At 44.4% G+C, this 23,376-nt stretch overlaps 1 protein-coding gene across 3 annotated transcripts in view; it reads right to left on the bottom strand.

Annotated features, from left to right (window-relative positions):
- The window catches only part of Pde4b (phosphodiesterase 4B), a 527,196-nt gene that overhangs the window by 106,306 nt on the left and 397,514 nt on the right, over positions 1 to 23,376 (bottom strand). For all 3 annotated transcript variants that reach the window (XM_026781920.1, XM_013348517.2, XM_026781921.1), the window contains 3 exons: positions 13,038 to 13,232; positions 4,653 to 4,689; positions 4,483 to 4,553 (listed from right to left, as the gene is read on the bottom strand). In XM_026781920.1, coding sequence (XP_026637721.1) covers positions 4,483 to 4,553; positions 4,653 to 4,689; positions 13,038 to 13,232 — 303 coding nt within the window. The remainder of the gene's footprint in view (positions 1 to 4,482; positions 4,554 to 4,652; positions 4,690 to 13,037; positions 13,233 to 23,376) is intronic.

Genomic DNA, 23,376 nt, shown 5'->3' with positions numbered 1-23,376 from the left:
GGAAACAAAGGCTACGTGCTGCCTGGTTTCCCGCTGTCTCTAACTCAGAAAAGAACGGGAGGAAGTTCCTTACCTGGCTGCTGAAGATGTTGCTAGGCGTGGGGAAGGTGGTGTGGCCACAGCAGTTAATGCTTTTCAGCCTCAATTGTGTGGTGGAGAGAGAGAACTGAGCCGCAATAGAAGCCAGGAATCTTAATCCCAGTCCTGACTCTGGCACCTTCCACATATGTCGGCCCTGGCAACTCACCCGACCTCAGTTTCTTTCTTACTTGAGGAGAGCAGGCAGTAACTTCTATTTCTGATGATTTACAGTGTGTGAGGTCCTGTGTGAGGGGCTCCCATACATTTCCTCACTTACTCGGAGGAAATTTGCCTAGGTATTTTCCATATCTGAGTGTTCAAGATTTTATGATTCTCAGCTAATTTAAGTCCCATGCCAAAATATATAAAGCTCTGAAAGACATTCCAGATATACACTAAAGAAGATGGTTATTATATTTTTTTCAGAGAATGCGTACATTGTGATCCAACTCTGCCTTTGAAGAACTGTGAACGCAAAGATGACGCAATTCTCTGATCGTCACGCGTGTCCCTGATTGCTGACGGAAGATGGAAGCGGCCATCTCGGCTACTGAGTGGTGAGGACACTCAGTGACACGGCTGGTCTTTGGGAAGCCATCAAGGGCTTCAGGGAAATGTTTCTGAATTACACAACCCCAAATGGAAAGCTGCAGCCTTCAAAATTAACTCCTGGGACAACGGAAGTGTAGGGTTTAATTTGCAGCCAAGAAACACAGGTCTGATCCCTCGTTTCATTAAGGTGCAAGGAAACCTCCTCAGCAGAAACTTTAAGATTTTCACCCTTTGGGTGGCAGAGCTCAGGCAGACAATGGGCTGCTTTATACAGAGCAAAGAGCCAAAAGATAAAAGAAACCGTAACTTAGGAGAAGTATAGTTCTATGTGGGAGTTCCTTTTCACATAATAAACCACACTAGCCAGATGTCTCATGAAAACCACTCCAAGGACATAATTACTGCTTAAATGCTACATTCAAGACAGGGAGTGGCACCCTGGAACCCACGTTAAATATCCCAGAAAGCAGCTTCTAAATTCCATGGATCTTACAGCTTCAATTGTTAGCGTAAGCTAAGGCATGTGGGTGGGATGGGGGATGCTCTTGTTAGGCCATGTGCATCCCTGGTAGACAATCTTCTCTTCACTTCCTGCTCTTTGTTGGTGGGTACTGACTACCTAGCAATAGAGTGGAGCAGATCAATGGACCCACAGCTCTCCAGCCTCCTGCGGCCACGCTACTCCATTGGTGGCTTAAATCAGACACAGAGGTGCCCTCAGATCCCATGGGGAAAGTTCTCGAGGACCTGCCTTTCCTTATATTTTGGTCCTTTGATGTTGATTATAACGAGATACTTTAAATGATCAAGTGTGGATAGGAGTTCACACCGAGAAAGGAGGATTGCCATGAGTTTGAGACCAGCCTGAGCACGTAGTAGGGTGGTGAATTCCAGGTCAGCCAGGGTTGTAGAAGAACAACCTATCTCAAAATTAAACCATCAAAAGCCTCGAGATAAATAGCAAGACGAACTCTATAAATTACAGATGTGGGTCTTCGGGGTCAGCGAATGCAGATGACTAACTCCTGGAGACACACTCCCACATTGTCTCGGACGAACTGACACAGTGGGTCACTATTGGAGAGGTGGTCCTCAGTCTGAGAATGATAATGGCTCTAGGACCATTCTGTCTATGACATTGAGGGTCTCACGATACTTGCTCCCGGGAACTGTGTGTGATCTGTAACATCCAGGGCTATCTGAAGACCCAGTTCTTGAGAAAGTGTCATCAGTGTATCCGTCAGCAGGACTAGGCTGTCTCCAAAACTACCCACACTCATGCTAACAAACCGCACTGAGAACGCTGTGTGTACCCGCTCCTTGGATCTGTGTAGCATATTGGTTTGGTTGCGGGCATCTTTACTCATCTTTTTTCCTGTCTCCACCTGTAACGTTCTGACTCTGTGCTTCCTTTTGAAAGAGACTGGCTTAGTTAATGTTTGCTCTTAGCCTCTTTGATCATCCTGTTTCAGAAGCTGTTCCTACATAACTGCTCAAGCCATCCAGGGTTTCTTTCTGCACCTGGAGGACTTACTGGTATCCTGAATAAGATGATCACAGCAGTGAGAGTTGGGATATTAGGTTCAAGGACAACAGATGCTCACTAGAAGCTGTGCAGGTGGTCACATTCAGGCCATTTAATCTCACCCAGCCTTGATTCCTTATCCATAAAATGGAAGTAATTATCTCTGTCACAACTATTGCTTGTGGAGAGCATTGCTGAGATAGTAGATATAAAAATTCCCCTAGGTCCAATAAGACTAGTTTTCAGTTATAATAGTTCACAGTTACCATACCATATGTCACTTTGAGTGCTTTATGAATATTAATTCATTTAATCCTCATAATAATCTTATTTTAAAGTTTAGGAAACTGAAACCCAAAGAAGATAACTACCTTGCCCGTGCATATGATTTCCAAGCAGTAGAACTATGCAATGTCAACACATATAGTTCCAGAAACCAATTATACGAAGAACAGTATGCAAGGGTAAGGAAATTTCTAAACTTGGCAGGAATTTTCTAAATCATTAGCGATCTATCTCGTAATAGTTCTCTATTCAGAAACACACATTCACACACATTCACATGAGATATTCATGAGGAGACATAAAATATGTGCCAGACATTCTACCACAGTCTGGTGATGGACAAAACCCCATAAAGACGGTGTGACAGGTTATGAGCATGCTGTCAGGTCAGATGGAGACCACTCATCATAAAAGATGTCAGAGTTTGGCCACGCAGACACTGGCAGGGAGGAGACAGCTCAGGCAGAGAGAGTCCGTGATCGAGGTGGAGAGGGGCAGACAGAAAACTGCCAGACCTCGGTTGTTGAACGTAAGCCTGGGTGGCTGGAGACATGATCTGACTGCTCACTGATTAATCACCCCCCACTTCCTGGTAGAACGTAAGCTGTGAAAGGGCAGGGACCTTGTCTGTGTGGACCACTATGAGGTCATCAGTGCTCAGCGTAAAATGAATGGCCAGGACGTATTTGTGTAATTACGGACGTGCAGGAATGGCTGACTAGTGTGTATGAAATAAACACTGGTGGAATGGATTAATAAATGAATAAACAGGAAGAAAAATCTCCAAACCACGTTCTTTGGGTTCTGTGTATTGTCTGCGTGTCTGAGTGTTGAAGATTTGCGATTTGCTTTCTGTTTATGTTTCTGATTCTGGGATATCTTCATTTACATGGTGAGAAATCTCGGGGATGAGAATCAAGGCTGAACAGAAAGCTGGTGTGTTTCATGCGCGCTTCCCACAAATGACTTGACGGTAATCATACACAGTAGGTTCTAATTAAGCTAGATACAACCTGTCACCCGAGGTCAGCTGTGGATCTTTTCATTCTTAGCATCATATCAGGGCTCAAAGAGTCGGAATTTTAGATTAGGTATGTGCCCCTCTTACTTGCTCTAAATACAGTACAACTGACTTTCCATCCCGTTACCTTACTGGACTGCGAGGCATCTCAGACACAAAGCACAAGCATCTATACTTGCTCGTAAAGAGTGGTCCACTGCAGTACCCAGGCAAGAGATTGATACAGTCACACAAACAGTGTGGAAGAAAGCACACTCTGGCGGGAATTGGTGAGAGACGGTGATGCTCCCATACTCTAGGAGTAGGTAACTTGCTCTCAAAAGGATGCGCAAATGCTAACGACAGGACCGTGAGAGGAAAGTGATTGTTTAAACTCGCCTTTACAGTCTCTGTGTATCATCTGCATGATCAGACTCCGGGGGAAGCCAAGCAAAAGACAGATGGATAGCTTCATGAAGACTTTGGATATAGATATTGACTGCGACTGAAAACCTAGAGAGTCAAGCCTTAGAGCCAAAGTTTCTTCCTTTTTCTTTTCTTTTTTTTTCCAGGTAGGGTTTCTCTATGTAGCTTTGGAGCCTGTCCTGGAGCTAGCTCTTGTAGACCAGGCCGCCCTCAAACTCACAGAGATCCACCTGCCTCTGCCTCCTGAGTGCTGGGATTAAAGGCGAGCTCCACCACTGCCCGACTTAGATCCAAAGTTTCTTTAACCTACAGTGAGTGCATTCATAAGCTAGTGACTTTGTTCCTGAGGACTCAAGTTTTCCGTCTATAAAACAGGCTGAGTGAGTGGGCTTGCGGCCCTCTCCTAACTCCTCCCAAGATCATGGACTCTATCACCCTCTGAGGCTATGTTAGTCTTTGAAACACAAGTGAACCTCATGGCCCTTAAACTTTCTATTTTCAAATGCCTTGTGTATGGAAGTTTAACGTGTAGGGCTGATTTCTAGGCAGTGTTTGTGCTCAGTGTTCGTCAGTGTTTGGAGCTTCTGTTGGAGGGAACTGTAATTCGGCTTACTTGTTAGGAGCTCCGTGGAGGTTCGTCAGCAGAGTGAAGTTGTTTCTTACACTTCGCAAGCTGGCAAGAACCTGCAAGGACAAGGTTTCCAAACTGGTTAGGGTCAAAGGACTGCATTTAAAAAAAACCACACAGGCGACAGGGTGGGGAAGAGCATGATACGTACATACCTGGGCAAACGGGGTGACAATCAGGTCGTCGCCGTGCCTGGTGAACACAGAAAAAGAGGCAGAGCAGATGAATTTCAATAATGACACACGAGTCCCGCACAAGTTCATCACTGTCAGCAACCCACCTGTTCCAGTAACCCTTCTGCGTGGGAGGACGGCGGGAGCTGTGAACTCCAAAGAAAAACAGCGCCCAGCTCATGATTGCTGGCTTTGCGGTGTCTCCATCTAAAAGCTTTGGCAAGAGAGCATGTGTCCTCGGGGCATACAGTCCCATTAAACGGCAGGCCCAGAGTCCTATAATTCAAACTGACTTGTGGATTTGAGTCGCCAGAGCCAGGAAACTCAAAGGGAGGGCTGCCTGCCCATAGGCACACTGTGCATTGGAAAAAAATGGTACAACAGTCTGGATAAAGGGTAACACTGGATTTCCTGGCTTTTGTTCATTTGAACCGCAGCTTTAATACCATTTAAACACAGATTTCTGTCTGGGAATCCCATTACTTTTTGTTTTCAATATACTCTTTTTTTTTTCCTCTTAAAGTACCCAAGGAAAAATTTTTTAATGGGAATGTGCAGACTGAGCCTACTACAGCGGTAACAGTGACACTCATTTGGTCCCACCGAGCTAAATACGCTCTGTCTCCTGCTTCATCAGTCCTTGCCGGGGACCAGTGAAAACTGGGTTTGCAGCAATGCGCTTTCCGGGCTTTGGCATCTGCTTTCGTAATCGGCTAACGACTGCCTTCAGCAAGTGCTCGGCTGAAGGTTTGAGAAACCGCATTGGCCACCATCACGAAATTAGGTTAATTTGCTGGCACCCTATGAATCAGCAACAGGGAAGCTGATGGCAACAAGCTCCCCTCCCTGTCTGGCCTACCCCTTCTGTCCTCCATCTTCACGCCAAACATGGTGCTTCATCCACGATCATGTGAGGGTACCCCATAATAAGGAAGCACCTGCCTGGTTCCAAGCACCATGTGAAGGCAGGTTTCAAAGCTGCAGACACATGCATCAGTAGCTACTCTTCTCTGACGCCTCGCTAACGTGGGGGTTTCCACCCTTGTCCTTAGCTAGGCACTCTCTGAGATTTCTTGGAGGCCCAGTTTGGGACAGTGAGAAGAAAATGAAGACGAGCTGAGAAGTCGTGCGATGGGTCTCTGTGTACATTAGCTCAGTTAACACTGGCAATGAATGCAGCGGGAGGCCGGCACGTTCCGGGTGATAACACGCCAACAGCTGCAAACTAGCACCCGGCTGGCAAATGGAAGATCTGAGCCTCTCTGCTCCCCTCCGCCTGTGTTTTAAACACGATAGTTTCTATTCTATACTCGCTACATAGTTGACAAATCAAATTATGCAGAAACCACAAGCTCTCGAGTCAAAACATAGTAAGGGAGACCAAAAATACTTTTGAAGTTATAATACATATAAACAAAGAAAGAGAAATATAAATAAAGGATACTGGATGGGACCCAAAAGAGAAATGAACTATGGGTTAGTGGAAGTAAGGAGGGCTTGGCTGAGTCAGGAGTGTTTGAGATGAACTTCTAGGGGCAGAGCCTATAAGAAGGCAGAAGAGATACCTAGGACAGAAACGGTAGTAGCGGAGGATCTAATATGGGAAAACAGTGAGTGAGCTCCCTGGTGTCTGTTAGAGCACATCCACTATGGCGTATGGAGAGAATAAGGTTAGAAGGTCCCATGCACCTGAGCTATGGCGCACACAGCCTGCTATAGCGACAATTCCCTCAACAGGAAGAGGCAAGCCGAGGAGGGCTCTCAGGGACGTGGGAGGTGAGACAGACAGACTGGAAGAGGATTGCAAGAAGCAAAATACTGGGGGTGCTGAGGACGGCATGGCAGGGAGAGCCCCATGAGGAACGGCAAGAAGGTTCCTGTCAATGACAAAGAGCAGACACAGCCAAGAAAGGAGCAGGAAATGACAAACCGAAGAGACGCCGGGGATCCTGTCAGAATTCAGCACATACTTGCATAACGAAAGAATATTTTCATTTTTTAAAAAAATGAGCATCTGAGAAGATAGTCATGAGCAGAAACCAGAAATGTACGGAGGAGTTGGGAGTGGTCATAATACCCATGGAAGTTTTGGGGTGCATTTTGAACACAAGGTGCTCAGACACACCTAGGTGGCGCTATGGACCAGGGAGGTGGTGTGTCAGAGTTAGGCTTCCCCAAGGCAACAGGGATAGTTACAGCGGGGGAGGGGGAGGAAGTGGGTGGGCATGGCTTCATGCATAGTAGTATAGGTAGCTAAGGCAGCCACAGGAGAAGCTCAGGGCTTTCAGATAGGAGCTAAAAGGAGAGTCAGAAACGGTTGCTACAAATGGTGCCTGGTGGTTTGCACCCAACTACCTGTGTTTTCATACGGCGAATGTCCGGATGGGTGAAAGACCTTGCTGTCTGTTTCAATTTTTGAGATGAAACTGACTTGGTTCAAAACATACCAAGGCTGATTGGGAGCACAGGAAATTGATTTGGAGTCAAGCAGATCTTCTATGTCTCCCGAGTTTCTGGAGTTTAAATATCTGATGGCAATCAAACGATTTAGGAAGACAAAACACCACCACGCATAGATCTGATGTTGAAAAAAATGATCTGGAGAGGGAGTAAAACTATACAAACTAACGATCACAGAGAGGAAGGCCACCATGGCCCAATGTCAACAGGTCTTGCTCAGTGGACTTTTGAAGTTGGGACATCAGGATATTCAGAAACAGGAGTGGATTGGAGGATTGCCTGCACTGGCTCCCTAAGAGCATCTGAGCAACTAACTTAATGTTGTAGGTCAGATCATAGCTGGTAGGGAAGTGAACAGATTTAGAACAAGAATCAGGGAAGAAACCCAATAAAATGAAACAAAACCTTCCCAGATTGCAGAACTATTTAAAATCATAACAATGCTATTTTACAAATTAAGAATAAGCAGAGATTGCAGTATCAAAATATGTGACTATGGATTCTTATTTAATTTTTAATTTTCCAGATTAGAGAAAGGCAGTGTGCCTTCTCTGTAAAAAAGGTGAAATACTCAGAACCGTTACACAAGCACCCTCTAGTGACAGAATCGGAGCATTACAATCTTTTAGTCTAAGCATGACTCCTCCAAGCTCAGAACAGCTTCTTGTAATTGGGTCTTGGAATTAAGAGTGTAGGTCAGATCTTAACCATAAAACAGCTTTCTTTGTAGAAATCAAAGTTGCTGCTTCTCACCACTAGACTCTGGGCTTTATTAATTTACTTCGTGGTTGTTGTTTTTCACCATATGTGGAATTGTCTTTTGTTGGGCTGTAGTTGATTTCCACAGATTAGAACTGTGGTTGCTGAGAACACACATCCTGCCCCTGGCCGGCGTTGTCTTGTTTCCCTGATAGTTTATTAAACCGGTGAGAGTTAGACAAGCCGGGTCTCTTCTCTGCAAACGGAGGTTCTGAAAGAAATGAGGTATCTTTCTGGGCAGATAAAAACATTCTATTTATTTAGCTATAGGCATCAGTAATGGGTTCTTTATTATTGAAAATAATAAATGTTATTTATTAAATATAAATATAAACAAATGTTGTCAGTCTATCTTCTGGCTGGTAACAACCTCTTTAAGATACACTTCCTATAAGCCTGTCCCTACTACAGTCTAGAGGACTTGACTTTCTACTGCACAGTAGTTACAGAATGCTTTTGTGGACATTGCTGGGGTACTGGAAGGAAGTACCCAGTTGACAGGGAACGATGCTGTCATCTACATCTACCATGTTGGTCAGGTGGGAACCCCCCCCCCCCCGCTTCATTCTACCATCACCCACGAAGATCTGTCAGTCCTAATCCACAAATATTTCTTACTGGTCAGCCAAGCCCTCTCTGTGGTAGGTCCCCTTCCTTGATGTTACATACAGGCGAGGCCTAAGCTGCCTCCTCACTGACTCTTCAGCTCACCCCTTCTCCTGAGCTCATTTCAAACCCAGACACATCCTGATGTGAAGTCCTGCAGCTTCCCACTGCCTGGCTGCAGCAGGCAGAACAGTCCCTAGGCCTTGCACAACGAGGGTGAAACCTGTTGCTTCACCGGCCTCAGCTCTCCACAGTCCTTCTTAGAGCTAAGAGCTGGTCAGTCTTCGCCTTTTTCCTGTGCATGCCCTCTGGTCCTCCTATCCATCCTCCAGCTCAGCTAGCTGGACCTCCTCCCGCCTGGCCAGGACTTCCAGAGTCTGTGCAAGGCTCTCTAGTTTTGCCTTTATTTCTGAATGTATTAAAGCTGCTAACTGACTTATTAATCGCTTACATTTTTGAAGGCACAGAAACTTCCTTAATGTTTCCAGCTAAGTAAAGATTCACTAAAAGAAAGATTGAACATGGTGCATATTGATAGTTAGAAGGGCAGGAAAACCAGGGATGAATATCCTTATTTGGGGCCTTGTATGGTTTGCATCCTGCATCTTTGCACTGGCTCGCCATCTGGACTCCTTGGGTTCAAGCCTCTCTTCTCGTCCCATGCTTTCCACTTGAACTGACAAAGCTGGAGTTCCTACCACACCGAGGATACAGGGACTAAATTCATAACATATGCAAAGTACTTTAGAACGTGGCATACAGGCGAGGCTTCATCAATGTATGGTTTTACCTACAGATGATTTGGACCGTAAGAGAGATCCCAGGTCTTAACAGCCATGCTAAGCCAAGCAAACGAAGCAGCTGGGAGCCTTAGGTACCACACTGTACTTTTCTGGTAGTCTATCAACAAGCAGGTTTTAAATTTAAATGGTCTATTATTTGTGCTTTTTTTTTTTTTGAGAATGGCTCCTGCTAATTTTCAGTAATTGGGGTTCCCACTGAGAAACCTGTACCACTGTATGCGAAGGCATTAGTTTAAAAATGACCGCAGCCCAGGAACTGAGGAGGGACCAAGAGATTGTCACATCCAGGAGCGTAGCTGAGCTTGCTGTTAGGGACCCAGAGAGGACTTCGTTTTGTTTTACCAGAAAGACTCATTGCAAGCTATTCTCTGTTGCTAAAGGCCATTTAAAATTTCCCATTTTATTTTTAACTTATTCCCCTACTGTCGCCTAACCTGTAAGCAATTTCTATTTATTCTACTGAGACCGTTCACATAGGGAACATTTCAAAGCCGACATTGTCCTAGGGCTAGAATTTAATGGAGCAGAAGCATGCAAAGCTTCTCACTTTTGTCTTAATTTGAATTTTGACCAATCCACACTAGGTTGGAGGTCCCCCTGAGAAAAGGCCATTCTGAGCCATCCCAGAGGCCTTTGCATCAGGGTGCGTGAGTTTCCAAGACTGCTTTCATCAGAAAGGTCTCTTCTGCAGAGACAGGAGCAATGAAATGGGGAGATGGGGAGGGGCTACTGTTCCCATGTTGAGTTCAGTTCTTCCTGCACAGTGGTAATCAGGAGAAAGGGCTTTAAAGAGCCTTACTTTGTGGGGCTGGAGGGATGGCTCAGTGGTGAAGAGCACTGGCTGCTCTTCCAGAGGACCCTGGTTTGATCCCTACCAACCACATGGTGGCTCATTCCCGGGAATCTAATGTTCTCTTCCGGCCTCTGCTGACACTGAGCACACATGAAGCACAGATATCCATCCAGACAAATAACCTTATACATAAAATAAAATTAATAAAACATTTAAAATACCTTAAAAGACAAAATAAAGGTTACAATTGAATTAGATGAAGGAAAATGTATATTCTTAAAAACAGATAACTAAAAAGTTGATTTTTTTTTTTTTAAAGAACATTACTTTAGTTTAGATGTAGGCACCAGTGTGAAACTGGATTTTCCAATGTGGCTCTGACAAAATAAACTGCCAGAGGAAACTGGACTTTATTTAAACCCTGTGGCTTCTCATATGGAGACGTATAATGTCCTTAAACGTCAAACACAAAAGATTTTACCGTTATGCTTAAATATTTTCAAAACTAAACCCTTCGCCCTCATTCAGCAGGGAGATTTTAATGTGCCTTGATATCAGTATGCGGAATAAAGGGGGCTTGTTGGTTCTGCTACCACCTGTACTTTCCTGGGAAGGACTTATCTTTATCGTGGGCTCTTGCTACTTCTCTTTATCTTTAAAAGGGGGATTTGCTCAATGAGAAGAATGCTTTCTTTGCCAATGAGGACAAAGGTTTAACTCCTTCATGCCGACATTGAAAGCTAGGCGTAGCCGAGTGTGACTTGAACTCAAGCTTTGATGGGTAGAGATGGGCTGATGACGAAAACTCCCTGGCCAGAAAGCCTAGCCCCAAACTGTAACCTTTCAGGCAAGAGGGCAGGGAGCAGGAAAGGAAAACTATTGACTTCCTGCTCTGGCCCCCACATCTCCATCCACATCGTCAGTGCGTGCAACACACACACGCACACATACAGGGTGGGAGGGGAGATTAATAGAAATCAAAAAGCTAAAAAGGAATAATGACACTAGATAATTCTCACACATTTTTGCTTTTCTAGAACTGAAGTTGGCAACACTGTACAGGTAAACTTGGGAGGAGGTTTTACCGGTCAGTGAAAGTACCAAGAGGTAAAACTGGTGGCAAGGACGTTGGCTGCGGAGATCCTCTGAGCTGTAATTGCATCTGCTGGAGACTAAGCTGGCTTCTAAGTTTTAAATTATCTTCAAATTTAAACTCTCTCTATAGATTTATCTCACACAAGCAAACAGGAGAATCTCACCTGGAGTTTAAATCAGCCTGTTCTGTGGAGGCCGAGTGACCTGGAGACTCACTGTGAGGTTTGGGGTGAGTTTGGGAATTAGTTTGGGATAAGAACTAATCGAGGGGATACATATATTCCAAAGTTGGCCGTCTGTTTGCTAAACGGTGTGGGAATGGGTCTGTACCTACTTAGAGCTCCCTGCATTTCCTTTGTTCCCCCATGATATAATCCAGACTGTGTAGGTTTGGCAGTGTCTACAGCTTGGAGTCAGGCTAACAGGTAGCACATATAAAGGAACCTGGCCCTCGGCACATGCACATTCAATGTGGGCTGTGTCCTGTGCTGTGGAGTTTAGTGCGCCTGTGTGTGACCCTCGTATCATTGCCAATTAGTGTGGTCTCCCTGAGAAGACACCGACTCTTGAGGAACACGCTCTTGTTTGAACCCATCTCTGGTGTCTCGTACTGTTTCACTCATTTTTTTTTTTAAGTCCCCACATTTTACCACATTGCACAGTATATGGGAGAATCAGTAAATATAAGAAATGAGAATTTTGGCCCACTCATGACTGGAATATTTTAGGCCCATAGACTACCTTTAAAAAAAAGGCAGATTTATTTGCTTTTGCTTTTCTTGTATGCATATGAGTGATTGCCTGCATGTTTATATGTGTACCATACACATGTCTGATGCCCACAGAGGCCTGAAGAGGGTGTCGGATCCTCTGGAACAAGAGTTGCAGATAACTAAGCCACCGTCTGGGCACAGGGAACCAAACCTAAGTCCTCTGTAAGAGCCAGTGTTGTTAACAATTGAGCCAGCTTTCCCAGTCCCCAGGCTAGAATACTTCTATTAAGATTGCTGGCAGAGGGACCCTGCAGGATATTTTCCTGCTGCCAGTCATAAAACATTTCCTTTTTCTGAGAAGGCAAATCTTTTTGGGTTCCTTTTTTAACAGAAAACGAGAAGGAAGTGGACTTTCCCAGACTGGACATTTTAGGGAGTTTTCGATACTTTTATAACATACAGTGTTAAAACCAATTAGTGTGTGCCCATAAACCCTTTAAGTCATGGGTTTCAGCAACCAATTTTATTTGGGTTCAGAAATTTAATAAACAGGCAACATGAACCAGTTGTCATTCTTTAAATAAAAAACAGCTATCTGCAATTAGTATCAGCAAAACAAAGATATCGCCTTGCTCTGGCTGTTCTGTGTCTCACCAAGGAGCCAGGCAGCGAGTAGGCATGATGATAAAATCTCACAGAAGGTCCACAGGCATGTGGCTGGATGACAGCCTAGTTAAATGCCCCTGAACAAAGGCCACGGAGTGAGAATGCAGACAACCAACCGCCATTTTTGTTCTGGCCCCAAGCCTCATACGCCCACATATCCAAGTGTGGTTTGTGAAACGTGTTAAGTTTTTCATCCCATAAACGAGTCAGCTCAGGAAATAAGCCCAACAAAAGTTTTCAGATAACAGATGTGAACTGAATGCTGTGTGTGAGGGTTTTGGTTTGTTTTCTTTGTATGCCTTAGGACCCCCGTCAGAATTCTGCGAGTCCTGAAGATGGATGTCTTTGTCACTTTCAGTGTTCTCTCCTTTCCCTGGGTTGGCAACAGTTGTTGCCGCTGCTGCAATAGGGTTAAGGATGAGGTTATTCGCGAGACTGAAACCCAGAGAGGAACAGGAACAGTTTTACTTACTGCTCGCTTGGAAGCGATGAGTTCCTTGACATCGCTTTTGGTGACAAGTCATAGTCGCTGTCGGATCGGTAGAGGAAGGACTCTCTGCGTTGGCTGTGCCCAGGGAACGTGGCGTGAAGCACCAGCCCAGAGGAAGAGCTGGCCTGAGGGTCCAGTGGGCTCCGACCTGGGGAAGGGCCATTTTCCACATCGAAGCTATAAAAGAAAGGAGGGACAGTCTGGTCACTTGAGAACTGCAGAGGACAGTTTGCACACACAGTAAATTTCCAGGCGGCGGGCACCGCAGGCCAGGCTCTTCCGGCAAAGCACCACAGATGGTTGCAATCCTTCCCATTTTGTCTGGAGGAAGCTGAATTCTACAAACTTCGCTCATTACCCAGGTTTACTGTCAATCAATAGTAACCCAAAATTTGGACCAAAGGGCAAAATTCATGACCTCTCAGCAGCGTGACCAATTGTGACAAATTCAGAATGAGAAGCAGGTGAGAGAAAAAAAAAGTTTGTTGCTAATGAGCAACTCCAGAGGGGGCATCTAGCATAGCTCGAGGTGCCAGACGAAGATATCACGAGAGTGAATCTTCCTAGCTGGAAGATTTCCTCCACACATAAATATCAGCCTCATTAAAGACAGAATTTGCATATTTCTGAATGTTTTGGGAACAAAGTGTTATCCTGAAAACACTCGCTGTCTGATTAGAGAGGCCTTGCCTGATATTTAATATTCATATGTAAATTTAGCCACATAAATGACTTAATTAATCTGATAACACCAAATTACTGGCCCAGGCTGCAGAGCCAGGCCTCTGGAGAAGAATACCACCATTGAGTCTGGCAGAAGAGTGCTGGGGAGATTCTGATCAGTGGCGCTCACTCAGGGAGGTGCCCTCGGGCCCAGTGGTATTTGGAAAGCTCCTATCTTGAACACAAACAGGAGCCCTGTGGACTTTGAACCTGTCTCTGCCCCATCCTGCTATCACCCTGGAGTAGCATGTCCTTCCCATATATGCTTTTACCATTCCAGATGTGTTTCCTCTGCATACACAGCTCCCCTTGGCCTCAGAGGGACAGTAACCACCTCCCCCAGTTTCTCTCAAACACTCAATGCTCCCCTGTTGAAGCTTGGCAGGGAGATTGTGAAAGAGGCATGGGACATGGCACTGCGATTGTCTTTCATTCAGTTCAACCACAAGAGTCAGCTTCGATTATGTTTACCCAGCTGCCACAATCCCCTCACTAATCCTAATCTACTCTTTGTGTGGTTTTTGTTGTCGTTGTTGTTGCTTCTATTTCTTAAATTTACAAGGTGCTTTCTGATATATTATTTCATTTAATCCTAATATCCCTGCAAGTTATATAAGTTATATAATCCAGTTCCTTTACATTGAAGGTAAATAAGGCAAAAGAAAAAAATCCATATCTTGTTTACGGAAACATGCTAGATTACTGGTTGGCCCATAGTCACTCAGCTGGAGGGGACACACCCCAAGACCCTCAGCAGATGCCTGAAAGAGCAGAAGACAGCCGGCTCTGCACATAGTGTTCTCTTCTACACAGATACATTGGTGATGAAGTTTGTACATCAGTAATGGTTAGAGGTTCACACTAAAACTGTAAGGCAGAAACGGAGACATGACTCTGTCGATAAAATTCTTCATGTGAAGACACGGAGAACTGATTCTGGAGCCCCAGCACCTAAGTGGAAAACCAGGCACACCTGCAATCCCAACACTGTAGAAGGACAGATGTGGGGGGGACATCCCACATCAGACACGGATCCTGACAACTCTCTGGCCAGCTAGTCTATGCACACCAGTGAGCCCCAGGTTTGCTGATACAGTCTATGTCAAAAAGCACGGTGAAAAGTTATTAAGGAAGACATCTAATGTGGCCCTCCATCCCTCACAAGCTTTAGTGCGTATGTGTTTACCTGAACACGTACACACACACACCACACACAAGAATTTATTAAATAAGAAATACTGTAACAAAACTTATCAATAACTCACGAATTGTTTATATCTAGACTTTTCCGTTTCATATTTTTAAACCATTTTTGGTGATGGGCCACTGAAGCCACAGAAAGACCACAGAGGAGGGACAGCCACTCTGGTTGCCAGATAGAAGCCACATTTTCCCACTCCGTTTCACAGCCTTGGGCTTCTCAGGCTTCTCCCATCATTAGTTCAGAATGGCATGCCGAATAAAGGAATGCCATTTCTTTTCTACCCAAAGTTGTAGTTGGTCTGTAAGAGTCAGTCTACAACCACTCTCGAATGATCCTCAGGGGACACCGAGTGCCACTGTGAATAAACAGGAAGTAGGCAGCAGGTTGCCTTGAAGCTGTTGCTTTGCTTGCAGCAGGAGGAGCAATGACAGAATGCAGGAGTGAAATGCCACCACAGAGACGGTGGATCAAAGCTGCTTTTAGACTCCACGCAACCTCTGAGAGCAAGCCACGCAGGAGGATCCCTGGGGAAAGGCCGAGCAGGTGCCACAGTGACCTAACATGTACCACTATGTACCAGGGCTTACAAGACTCCACAGATGGCCCTTCTCAGAAGCCCAGTGGTGTGGGACGGGCAACGTTCCAAGGCTGCAGGCAGGTGTGTAATACCTTGCCCTTGCTTTCTTGCCAGCCGGCCTGGCTCAGGCTTTGTAACAAGTGAAAATAAAATGAATTCACATTGCAGACTTGGTTGGGTGAGAACTCTACCAGCTGTTGAGTAACTGTACAGTTTCTTGTGGAGCAGGATCCTTGGCTGCCCCCCAAATCCCCTACGATCTGTATGTCCTGATTCTGTCCCTGAGATCTTCTTTAGAAAAACATTTATTTAAAATAAAAACATTATTTTATATGTATGGCCTATTCTTCTGTCTTGTACCACGTGTATGCCTAGTGCCCTTGGAGGCCAGAAGAGAGTGCAGGGTCCCTTGGGAGTGAAGTTACAGATGGCTGTGAACTATCAGGTGGGTGCTGGGTCCTCTGAAAGAGCAGCTGGCGCCTTAACCACTTAGCTATCTCTCCAGCCCTCTGAACTCTTCTTAACAGCAAAGAGGGCAGGTTCTTCAAAGGTGAAACTGGCATAGCCACTGATGATGAGCCTAAGAGTAGCGTGAACTTTTAAATTCCGTGTGCAATTGTATTGCTACTCATTTGGTGTACATCTTCATAGTCTTTCAATAATAAACCCGCAGAACACAGCTAGAGGCTCCAGTATGGGCCGGACCAAAGTGTTATTGTTTGGGATGCTAGGTAGTCTCCAACTTGGGCCTTGTGGTCAGTGCTCATGCAGTACTACTGACTATTGTGAACATCACTGCTCTCTGTACTGGCACCAACCTCTTGCAGCTAGTATGCCCACCAACTCTTAGAACATTTCCCATGAGGTTTCTATTAGGGCTAATATATATTCATTCCCACTATCAGCATCCATGCTGTGTAAAGGCCAAGTCCCCCAAAACACTAGCAGGAAAGTGAGGGCCTGAGGATGCTCTGTCAAGCTTACTAAGCACATCTGGTAGGTGACCCGGAACTAGATTCCTCCCTACAGAAACTCTTTCCTCTTTGGTTTTCTTTTCTTTTTTTCATTATATTGTCTAAACTCAAAAGAGAGCTTGCTGGAATTCAGAAGAAGCCAGGGAAGAGGTCTCTATTGCAAAGAAAGTGTCTCAGCAAGACACATGGTCTTTCAGATCCCTGGGGCACTGTTTCAAAGCATCCAGCACAGATGGACAGCTTCGGAACAAAAGTGAATCACTACCCAGACACCAGACCCAGGCACAGCCAAATGAGTGAGCAGCCATCACAATGCACCCCACAGATCCAGGGAATAAGGGGGAAGTGTTGGCCCAGAGAGGAGACTGAAGGCAGCCCTACCAAGTGAAATGAATATACCACACAGACAGAAATACGATCAGGAAGAAAAGCCAAGCTGCAATGCCAAAAACAAACACACAAACAGGGTCGTCATTTATTTTAGGGCATTTTCTGGCTCGGCCTTGATCAGGACACACATTTTGCAACCAGGCTTCTTTAGATTAAAAAGTCATTATATACGCAGTATAAGAAAGCTCTAGAAAACATAGACAAAAGCCAAAGAGATGCATCTACTAGTACTTGCTAGTACTTTAGTATTTTTCCATCCGTGTGAGTGTGTGTGTGTGTGTGTGTGTGTGTGTGTGTGTGTGTGTGTGTGTGTGTGTGCTGTATGCGGGGGTGATATGTGACTGGGTGGTGTGTGTTGGGATGGAGGTGTACCTCCCAGCACATGTGTGTGGAAGGCAGAGGTCAATGCTAGTGGTCTTTCTCAGCTGTTCTTCCCTTTCCTACCTGAGGACCCACTGACTTGGTTTCAGCTGGTGTGCTTCAGGACTCTCCCCACTCCACCCCTCCTCTGCTGGAGTGCTGTCTACAGATAGTCGCTACCTTTTTTTTTGCCCAGGTTTTACATAGGTTCTGAGGCTCCAAACCTGGGTCCTGAGCTTCTTCCCAGCCTTCATCTGAACATCTTTTCATACTGATTTGAATATTGATTTTATAAGGTTTCACTATTTACTGCAGTTTCTCGAGTTACGCCCTTTCCATATCCTACTTCTTGGCTCATCCAGCAGCTATACCCCAGTTTTTCCGAACAATTCTCTTACATTCGGTTCCTATATTCGCGATCCTAAGTAGTGCTTGTATTCGGAGTAGTTAAGGTTGCGGATACTTGGACATCTATTATTCATGAAGTCATGTTGACGTCTCAGGCAAATCCGGAGGATGCCACTCATAAAGTTCTGACTATGTGAATAGGCCATGTGGAAGTGGTCATTCATACCCGACATGTGGACCGCAGCGGTTTTAAGCGTACCTTTCTTCCAGGATAGGAGGCCCACCCTGGCAGTCTTGCTCACTCATTTTTTTAACTTGTGTGCAGCCCCTCTACCTGGCTGGGCCTGCTTCTCCTGGTCCTACTGGTTCCCCTCAACTTAACCAATGGCTTACTGTCTAATGTCTAATGCTTTAACTTTTTTTTTTGTAGTGGGAGATTTCAGCTCCTCAGGAAGTGGTGGCAGAAGAGTGGAGAAGTGATGTTTCTGTCCCTGAAAGCACTTTCCTACTGCCGTCTCCAGTACAAGGCTTTCTTCTGAAACCATCTCGTATCACTTTTCCAGGAAGCTCTCTCTGGCACTGCAGTCCCAAACTGACTTAGATGCCCACCCTTACTGTGCACTTCCTCATGGTTCTTTAGATAGTAGTTGCTCTCAGAATTGCCAAGAGATCAATTACAGGACACTGCCCCATTCTGTGCCAAAACTCACAGATGTGCATGCTCAGATCCCTTTTATGAAATGGCTTAGTAGCGACATATAATCTCCATGCCTCCTCCTGCGTAACTCCAATTATTTGGGGGTTACTTATAGAATGCGATGCAAATTTTAGAAGCACAGTTGATACAGTCTATTCTTTAATGCATGTTAAGAAAATAAAATTGGTTCCTTTTACCCAGTTGTTTTCTATCTATGTTAAAGGGCATCCTCAGAACCCATGGGTACACTGGGCTGACTACTTCTTGGAACTACTTGCACCTCTGTTTAATTCTTCATTTAATTAACTGCTTCCTAATAGATTGTCATATTCAAAATAGAAAATATCTGTTTTTTTATGTCCCCGACATTTAGGTCAGAGTTTTGTAAACAACAGATCCTTAAAAAATGGTTGCCTGTTGAGGTCTTTCATCCTTTTGGACTTGAGTTTTGTGCATGGTGATAGATATGGATCTATTTTCATTCTTCTACATGTTGATATCTAGTTATGCCCGCACCATTTGTTGAATATGCTTTCATGTTTCCATTTCATATTTTTTGCTTTTTTTTAATCAAAAATCAGGTGTTCGTAGATGTGTGGATGGACATCTGGGTCTTTGATTTGGTTCCATTGGTCCTCCTATCTGTTTTTATACCAATACCAGGTTGTTTTCAGTACTGTAGCTCTGCAGTAGAGTTTGAAGGCAACCACAATGAGCCTCATAGAAGAGAAAGTAGGAAGCACACTTGAAGATATAAGCACAGGAGACTACTTCCTAAATATAACTCCAGTAGCACAGACACTGAGAGAAACAATTAATAAATGGGACCTCTTGAAATTGAAAGCTTCTGTAAAGCAAAGGACATGGTCAACAAGACAAAGCAGCAACCTACAGAATGGGAAAAGATCTTCACCAATCCTACATTGGACAGATGGCTGATCTCCAAAATATACAAAGAGCTCAAGAAGTTGGTCATCAAAAGAACAAATAATCAAATAAAAAATGGAGTACAGACCTAAACAGAGAACTCTCAACAGAGGAATCTAAATGACTGAAAGACACTTAAGGAAATGTTCAATATCCTTAGCCATCAGAGAAATGCAAATCAAAACAACTTTGAGATTCCATCTTACACCTGTAAGAATGGCCAAGATCAAAAACACTGATTGCTGGTGGGATTGTGAACTGGTACAGCCCCTTAGGATATCAGTATGGCGATGTCTCAGAAAATTAGGAAATAACCTACCTTAAGACCCAGCAATACCACTTTGGGGCATGTACCAAAAGGATGCTCAACCATACCACAAGGACATGTGCTCAGCTATGTTCACAGCAGCATTGCTTGTCATAGCCAGAACCTGGAAACAACCTAAATGCCCCTCAACCAAAGAATGGATAAGGTGAATATGGTACATTTACACAATAGAGTACTACACAGCAGAAAAAAATATAATAACATCTTAAATTTGCGGGCAAATGGATGGATCTAGAAAACATCATATTGAGTGCAGTAATTCAGACCCAGCATCATAAGTTGCTTTTAGACATAAATCAAACAAACAAACAAAAAAAACCCGCCTACAATTCACAATCCCAGAGAACCTAGACAACAATGAGGGCCCTAAGAGAGACATACATGGATCTAATCTACATGGGAAGTAGAAAAAGACAAGATCTCCTGAGTAAATTGGGAGCATGGAGACCATGGGAGAGGGTATAAAAGGAGAAGAAAGGATGGGAGGGGAGGGGAGAAAAATATATAGCTCAATGAAAACAACAATAAAAGGGTTGCCTGAACCAATGACAGAATACAGAAACGTGCTGTAAAACATTTCTACTAGTTTCTTTCTTTCTCCTTATAACTCCTCACCCACACCCCACCCCAGTCAGCACCAACTTCTGCTGTTTCCTTCAAATGGATCTATAAAGGATATTACTTTATTGGATCAGTCTAATGAAGAAATGTTGTAAAAGTAAAATTTAAAAGAAACTTATTTGTGTTTTCCCTGAAACAAACCTGCAGAGAGTCACACTGCTCTCTCAGATATCAGACATGGTGTCACCTTACACCAACTCCTGGGACAGCAGAGGCCCTCTCCCGTCACCCTCAGTGACCCTCTTCTCACGGCTTTCATGACCCTTTGTACATCTCTGCTTTTTGACTAGAGCAGGGACCACTATCTGCCCCACACCTCTGCTTGTGGCTCCTTCCATCCCTTCTTATCTTTGCTAAGCCAGCTCTGGGCTGGTGACAGGAGGGAGCCAGCAGATGGCAGAAGGCACCACTGTTTCTCAGGGTTTCCTGGCCTCCAATTTAAGCAGGACTTGGAGGGAGATGAGAAGTCTACTTGCTGAGCCCGGAAGGGAAAATCAGGGATGAAGAACAGAAGCGCGAGGTGTGTGTGAAGCCTTTGATTAAAACGAGGAGCAACTCTGCCTTCAGGAAAGCGAGCTGAACTGGAAGGTCACACAATGGCCTCACAATTGTCCCTAGGGTGATGCTTTCAGACTCCCAATTATCTGCACAAGCCTGGTTTCTATAATGAAGAGTCATAAAGTAACATCCTAGGAATAGCTCATTTCTGAATCAGGAAAAACTTTTTTTTTTCCTTCAACCCAGCCATTTTCTAGTTGAGTTTCTTTGACCGACTCTAACAAATATCCCCACTAAAAAGACAAACTCAACAAAAAAGATTGAAACTCCCATGTTTCAGAGTTATGCACTGCCCTGGGGGGGCTAGCTCAGCTTTTTCCTTGTCTGTCTTTTTAAAAACGACTCACTGGGTATCATCTGCGCCATCTAATCCCCACACTTTGCTAGGCTTATTCTTTTTGACCTATTTTAAAGAGGGAAAGAATGAAGGCTCTAACGAATAAAACTTCATTTGAAGACTCTTACAATATGACCTCTTTTTAATCTGCTGTTACATAATCTGTACCCAAGGTCCTTTCGTCCACAATCCACTCTTGACTCGGAATCTGTCACGTTGCAATGTCTTCCTCATCTTAGGGGCTTCCCTCCCTTGAGTCCACAACCTCCTTGAAGCAAGACTTATGCCTCAGTTCATTTCTGTGTCCCTAGAGCATAGAGTTGACTCTCAAATCAGAACACACACATACATGGTTATTGAATGAATGCAAGAATGTCACAGTTGACATCTCTCATCTGACAAGCCAGATCCATTGGACAGTGCTTGACAGTCAAAGATCACAACGGAGTACTTGGGTGAAGCTGCTCTAATGCTCCAACTTTGCCCTTCCTCTCCAACTTCTGCAAAATCCTAAGAACTCCATCCTAGAAGCGTCAGTGTCTATAGCCTTTGTATAGGTTATGTGCATGTAGGGAGCGTGTTCGTGAGAAATATTGTCTTAGTAATAGTCTATTAGAAAAAAATTCCCCCATAATACTTAAGATAACATCTTCAAAACACTTGTCCAAACCAGGTGGCGGTAGTACATGTCTTTAATCCCAGCACTGAAGAGGCAGAAGAGAAACCCTGTTTCAAAAAACACAACAAAACGAAATGAAACAAAACAAAATGAAAAACTTTTGTCTAAATTTGGTAAAATTAACCATTTGCCTATTTTCCTAGGTAGTTACACTGGTCAGTACTTCACTGCGTTACCTGGTACTGTAGAGGAGAAGGTAGAGGGATACATCTCTCTACTCACAATAACAGTGACCCATCTTTCTAGAACCAACCCGTGGCTTTCTGAATGAATGACTTAACTGCACAAAAGCCACAGACAACATGATGACGAGTCCACGCCCTAGCAAGAAGCAGAACTTCTGTGGGTGCAATGACAATAGACTTTTGCGATTCTATCTTGAAAATCCACTTCTAAACTCCAGGACTCTCCTTCCAGAGACCACGAGAAAAATTATGATGGTCAGTTAATCTGCATGTAGGAAGTAGCTCCCCACCACTGTGATTTTCTTCCTGGGGGTTTTGAAAATGACATTCATTGGCAACAATCTCCATTAGACTTCACCAGAGAGAGTGCTGGAATGCTGAAGGGGTATGACCCCGGGGATTCTGGTTTCTAGAACCCACTCTGTGGGGAATAAACTGAAACCAAGACTCCCTGTACTCTGACCCCACACTTCAATCTGAAGAAATCTGTGAGGGAAAAGATCTTTGCGGTGCCTCTTAGATGAGACATCTCATAGACATTTTGATGGTAGAAAAAAGATTGTTTTTCAAGTGTGTATTTGTAGGAATGGTGATAGTCATTTAAGAAAATACTTATTAGCACTCACTCTAAGACAAGGCATGGTTCTAGGCTTGCTATGATAGCAGTATGGAAAAGGGTTCCTGAGGTAAGAATTAGCATCAGATAATCATAATAAAAATGGTGTTTGTGGATAACGTAGATGCTATGAAGAAAACAGAGCACAATTTCGTGGCTAGTAGGTCTACCCCGTATTGTTGAGTCCTCTACAGCCTCCCCAGAGACATCATCACTTTCCTCAGCCGTTACTCTCGGAGCAGAGGCAGGGCAGGGGAGTGACAGTGTGCCGCTGGATTCTGACGTCTCTCCGTCTCCACACCCACTTCAACCAAAGAGTTGGGTTGGATAAAGGTTAGCTTTATATAGATTTTAACAATTGCTAAGCTACGGAGTTAATTTTTCTTATACTTTCCCTCTTCTGTGAGCCCACCCCCCCCACAACTATACCTGTATAGGTGCTGTAAGAATTCCTACAGCCAGTAGCCTTTAAGTTACCCGCCCACTTGGGCGTGGCCTCTTATACTATAAATGCCAATGTAAAATGCGCTTCTGGCCTCTTTTCTAGCTCGGGATTTGGTTGCTATTCCCTGTTCAAGCAGAGGATTGTGATCTGTGAGTCTACCCCTAAATAATTAACCCTCTAATTATTCTCAATTTCTTTTAAGTGTCCTTCTTCATATTGGTATCTAGATATTTATTTGTGAATATCATAGCGTTTGTCCAGTGGAGGGCTGTGCTCCTCAAGAACATAGAACACCTTTTACACACACACACACACACACACACACACACACACACACACACACACACACACA

Source organism: Microtus ochrogaster, chromosome 10 (genome assembly GCF_000317375.1).
Source record: "Microtus ochrogaster isolate Prairie Vole_2 chromosome 10, MicOch1.0, whole genome shotgun sequence".
Taxonomy (NCBI): Eukaryota; Metazoa; Chordata; class Mammalia; order Rodentia; family Cricetidae; genus Microtus; species Microtus ochrogaster.
Note: the sequence above shows the minus strand (reverse complement) of the source record. Positions and strands in the feature narration are given on the sequence as shown.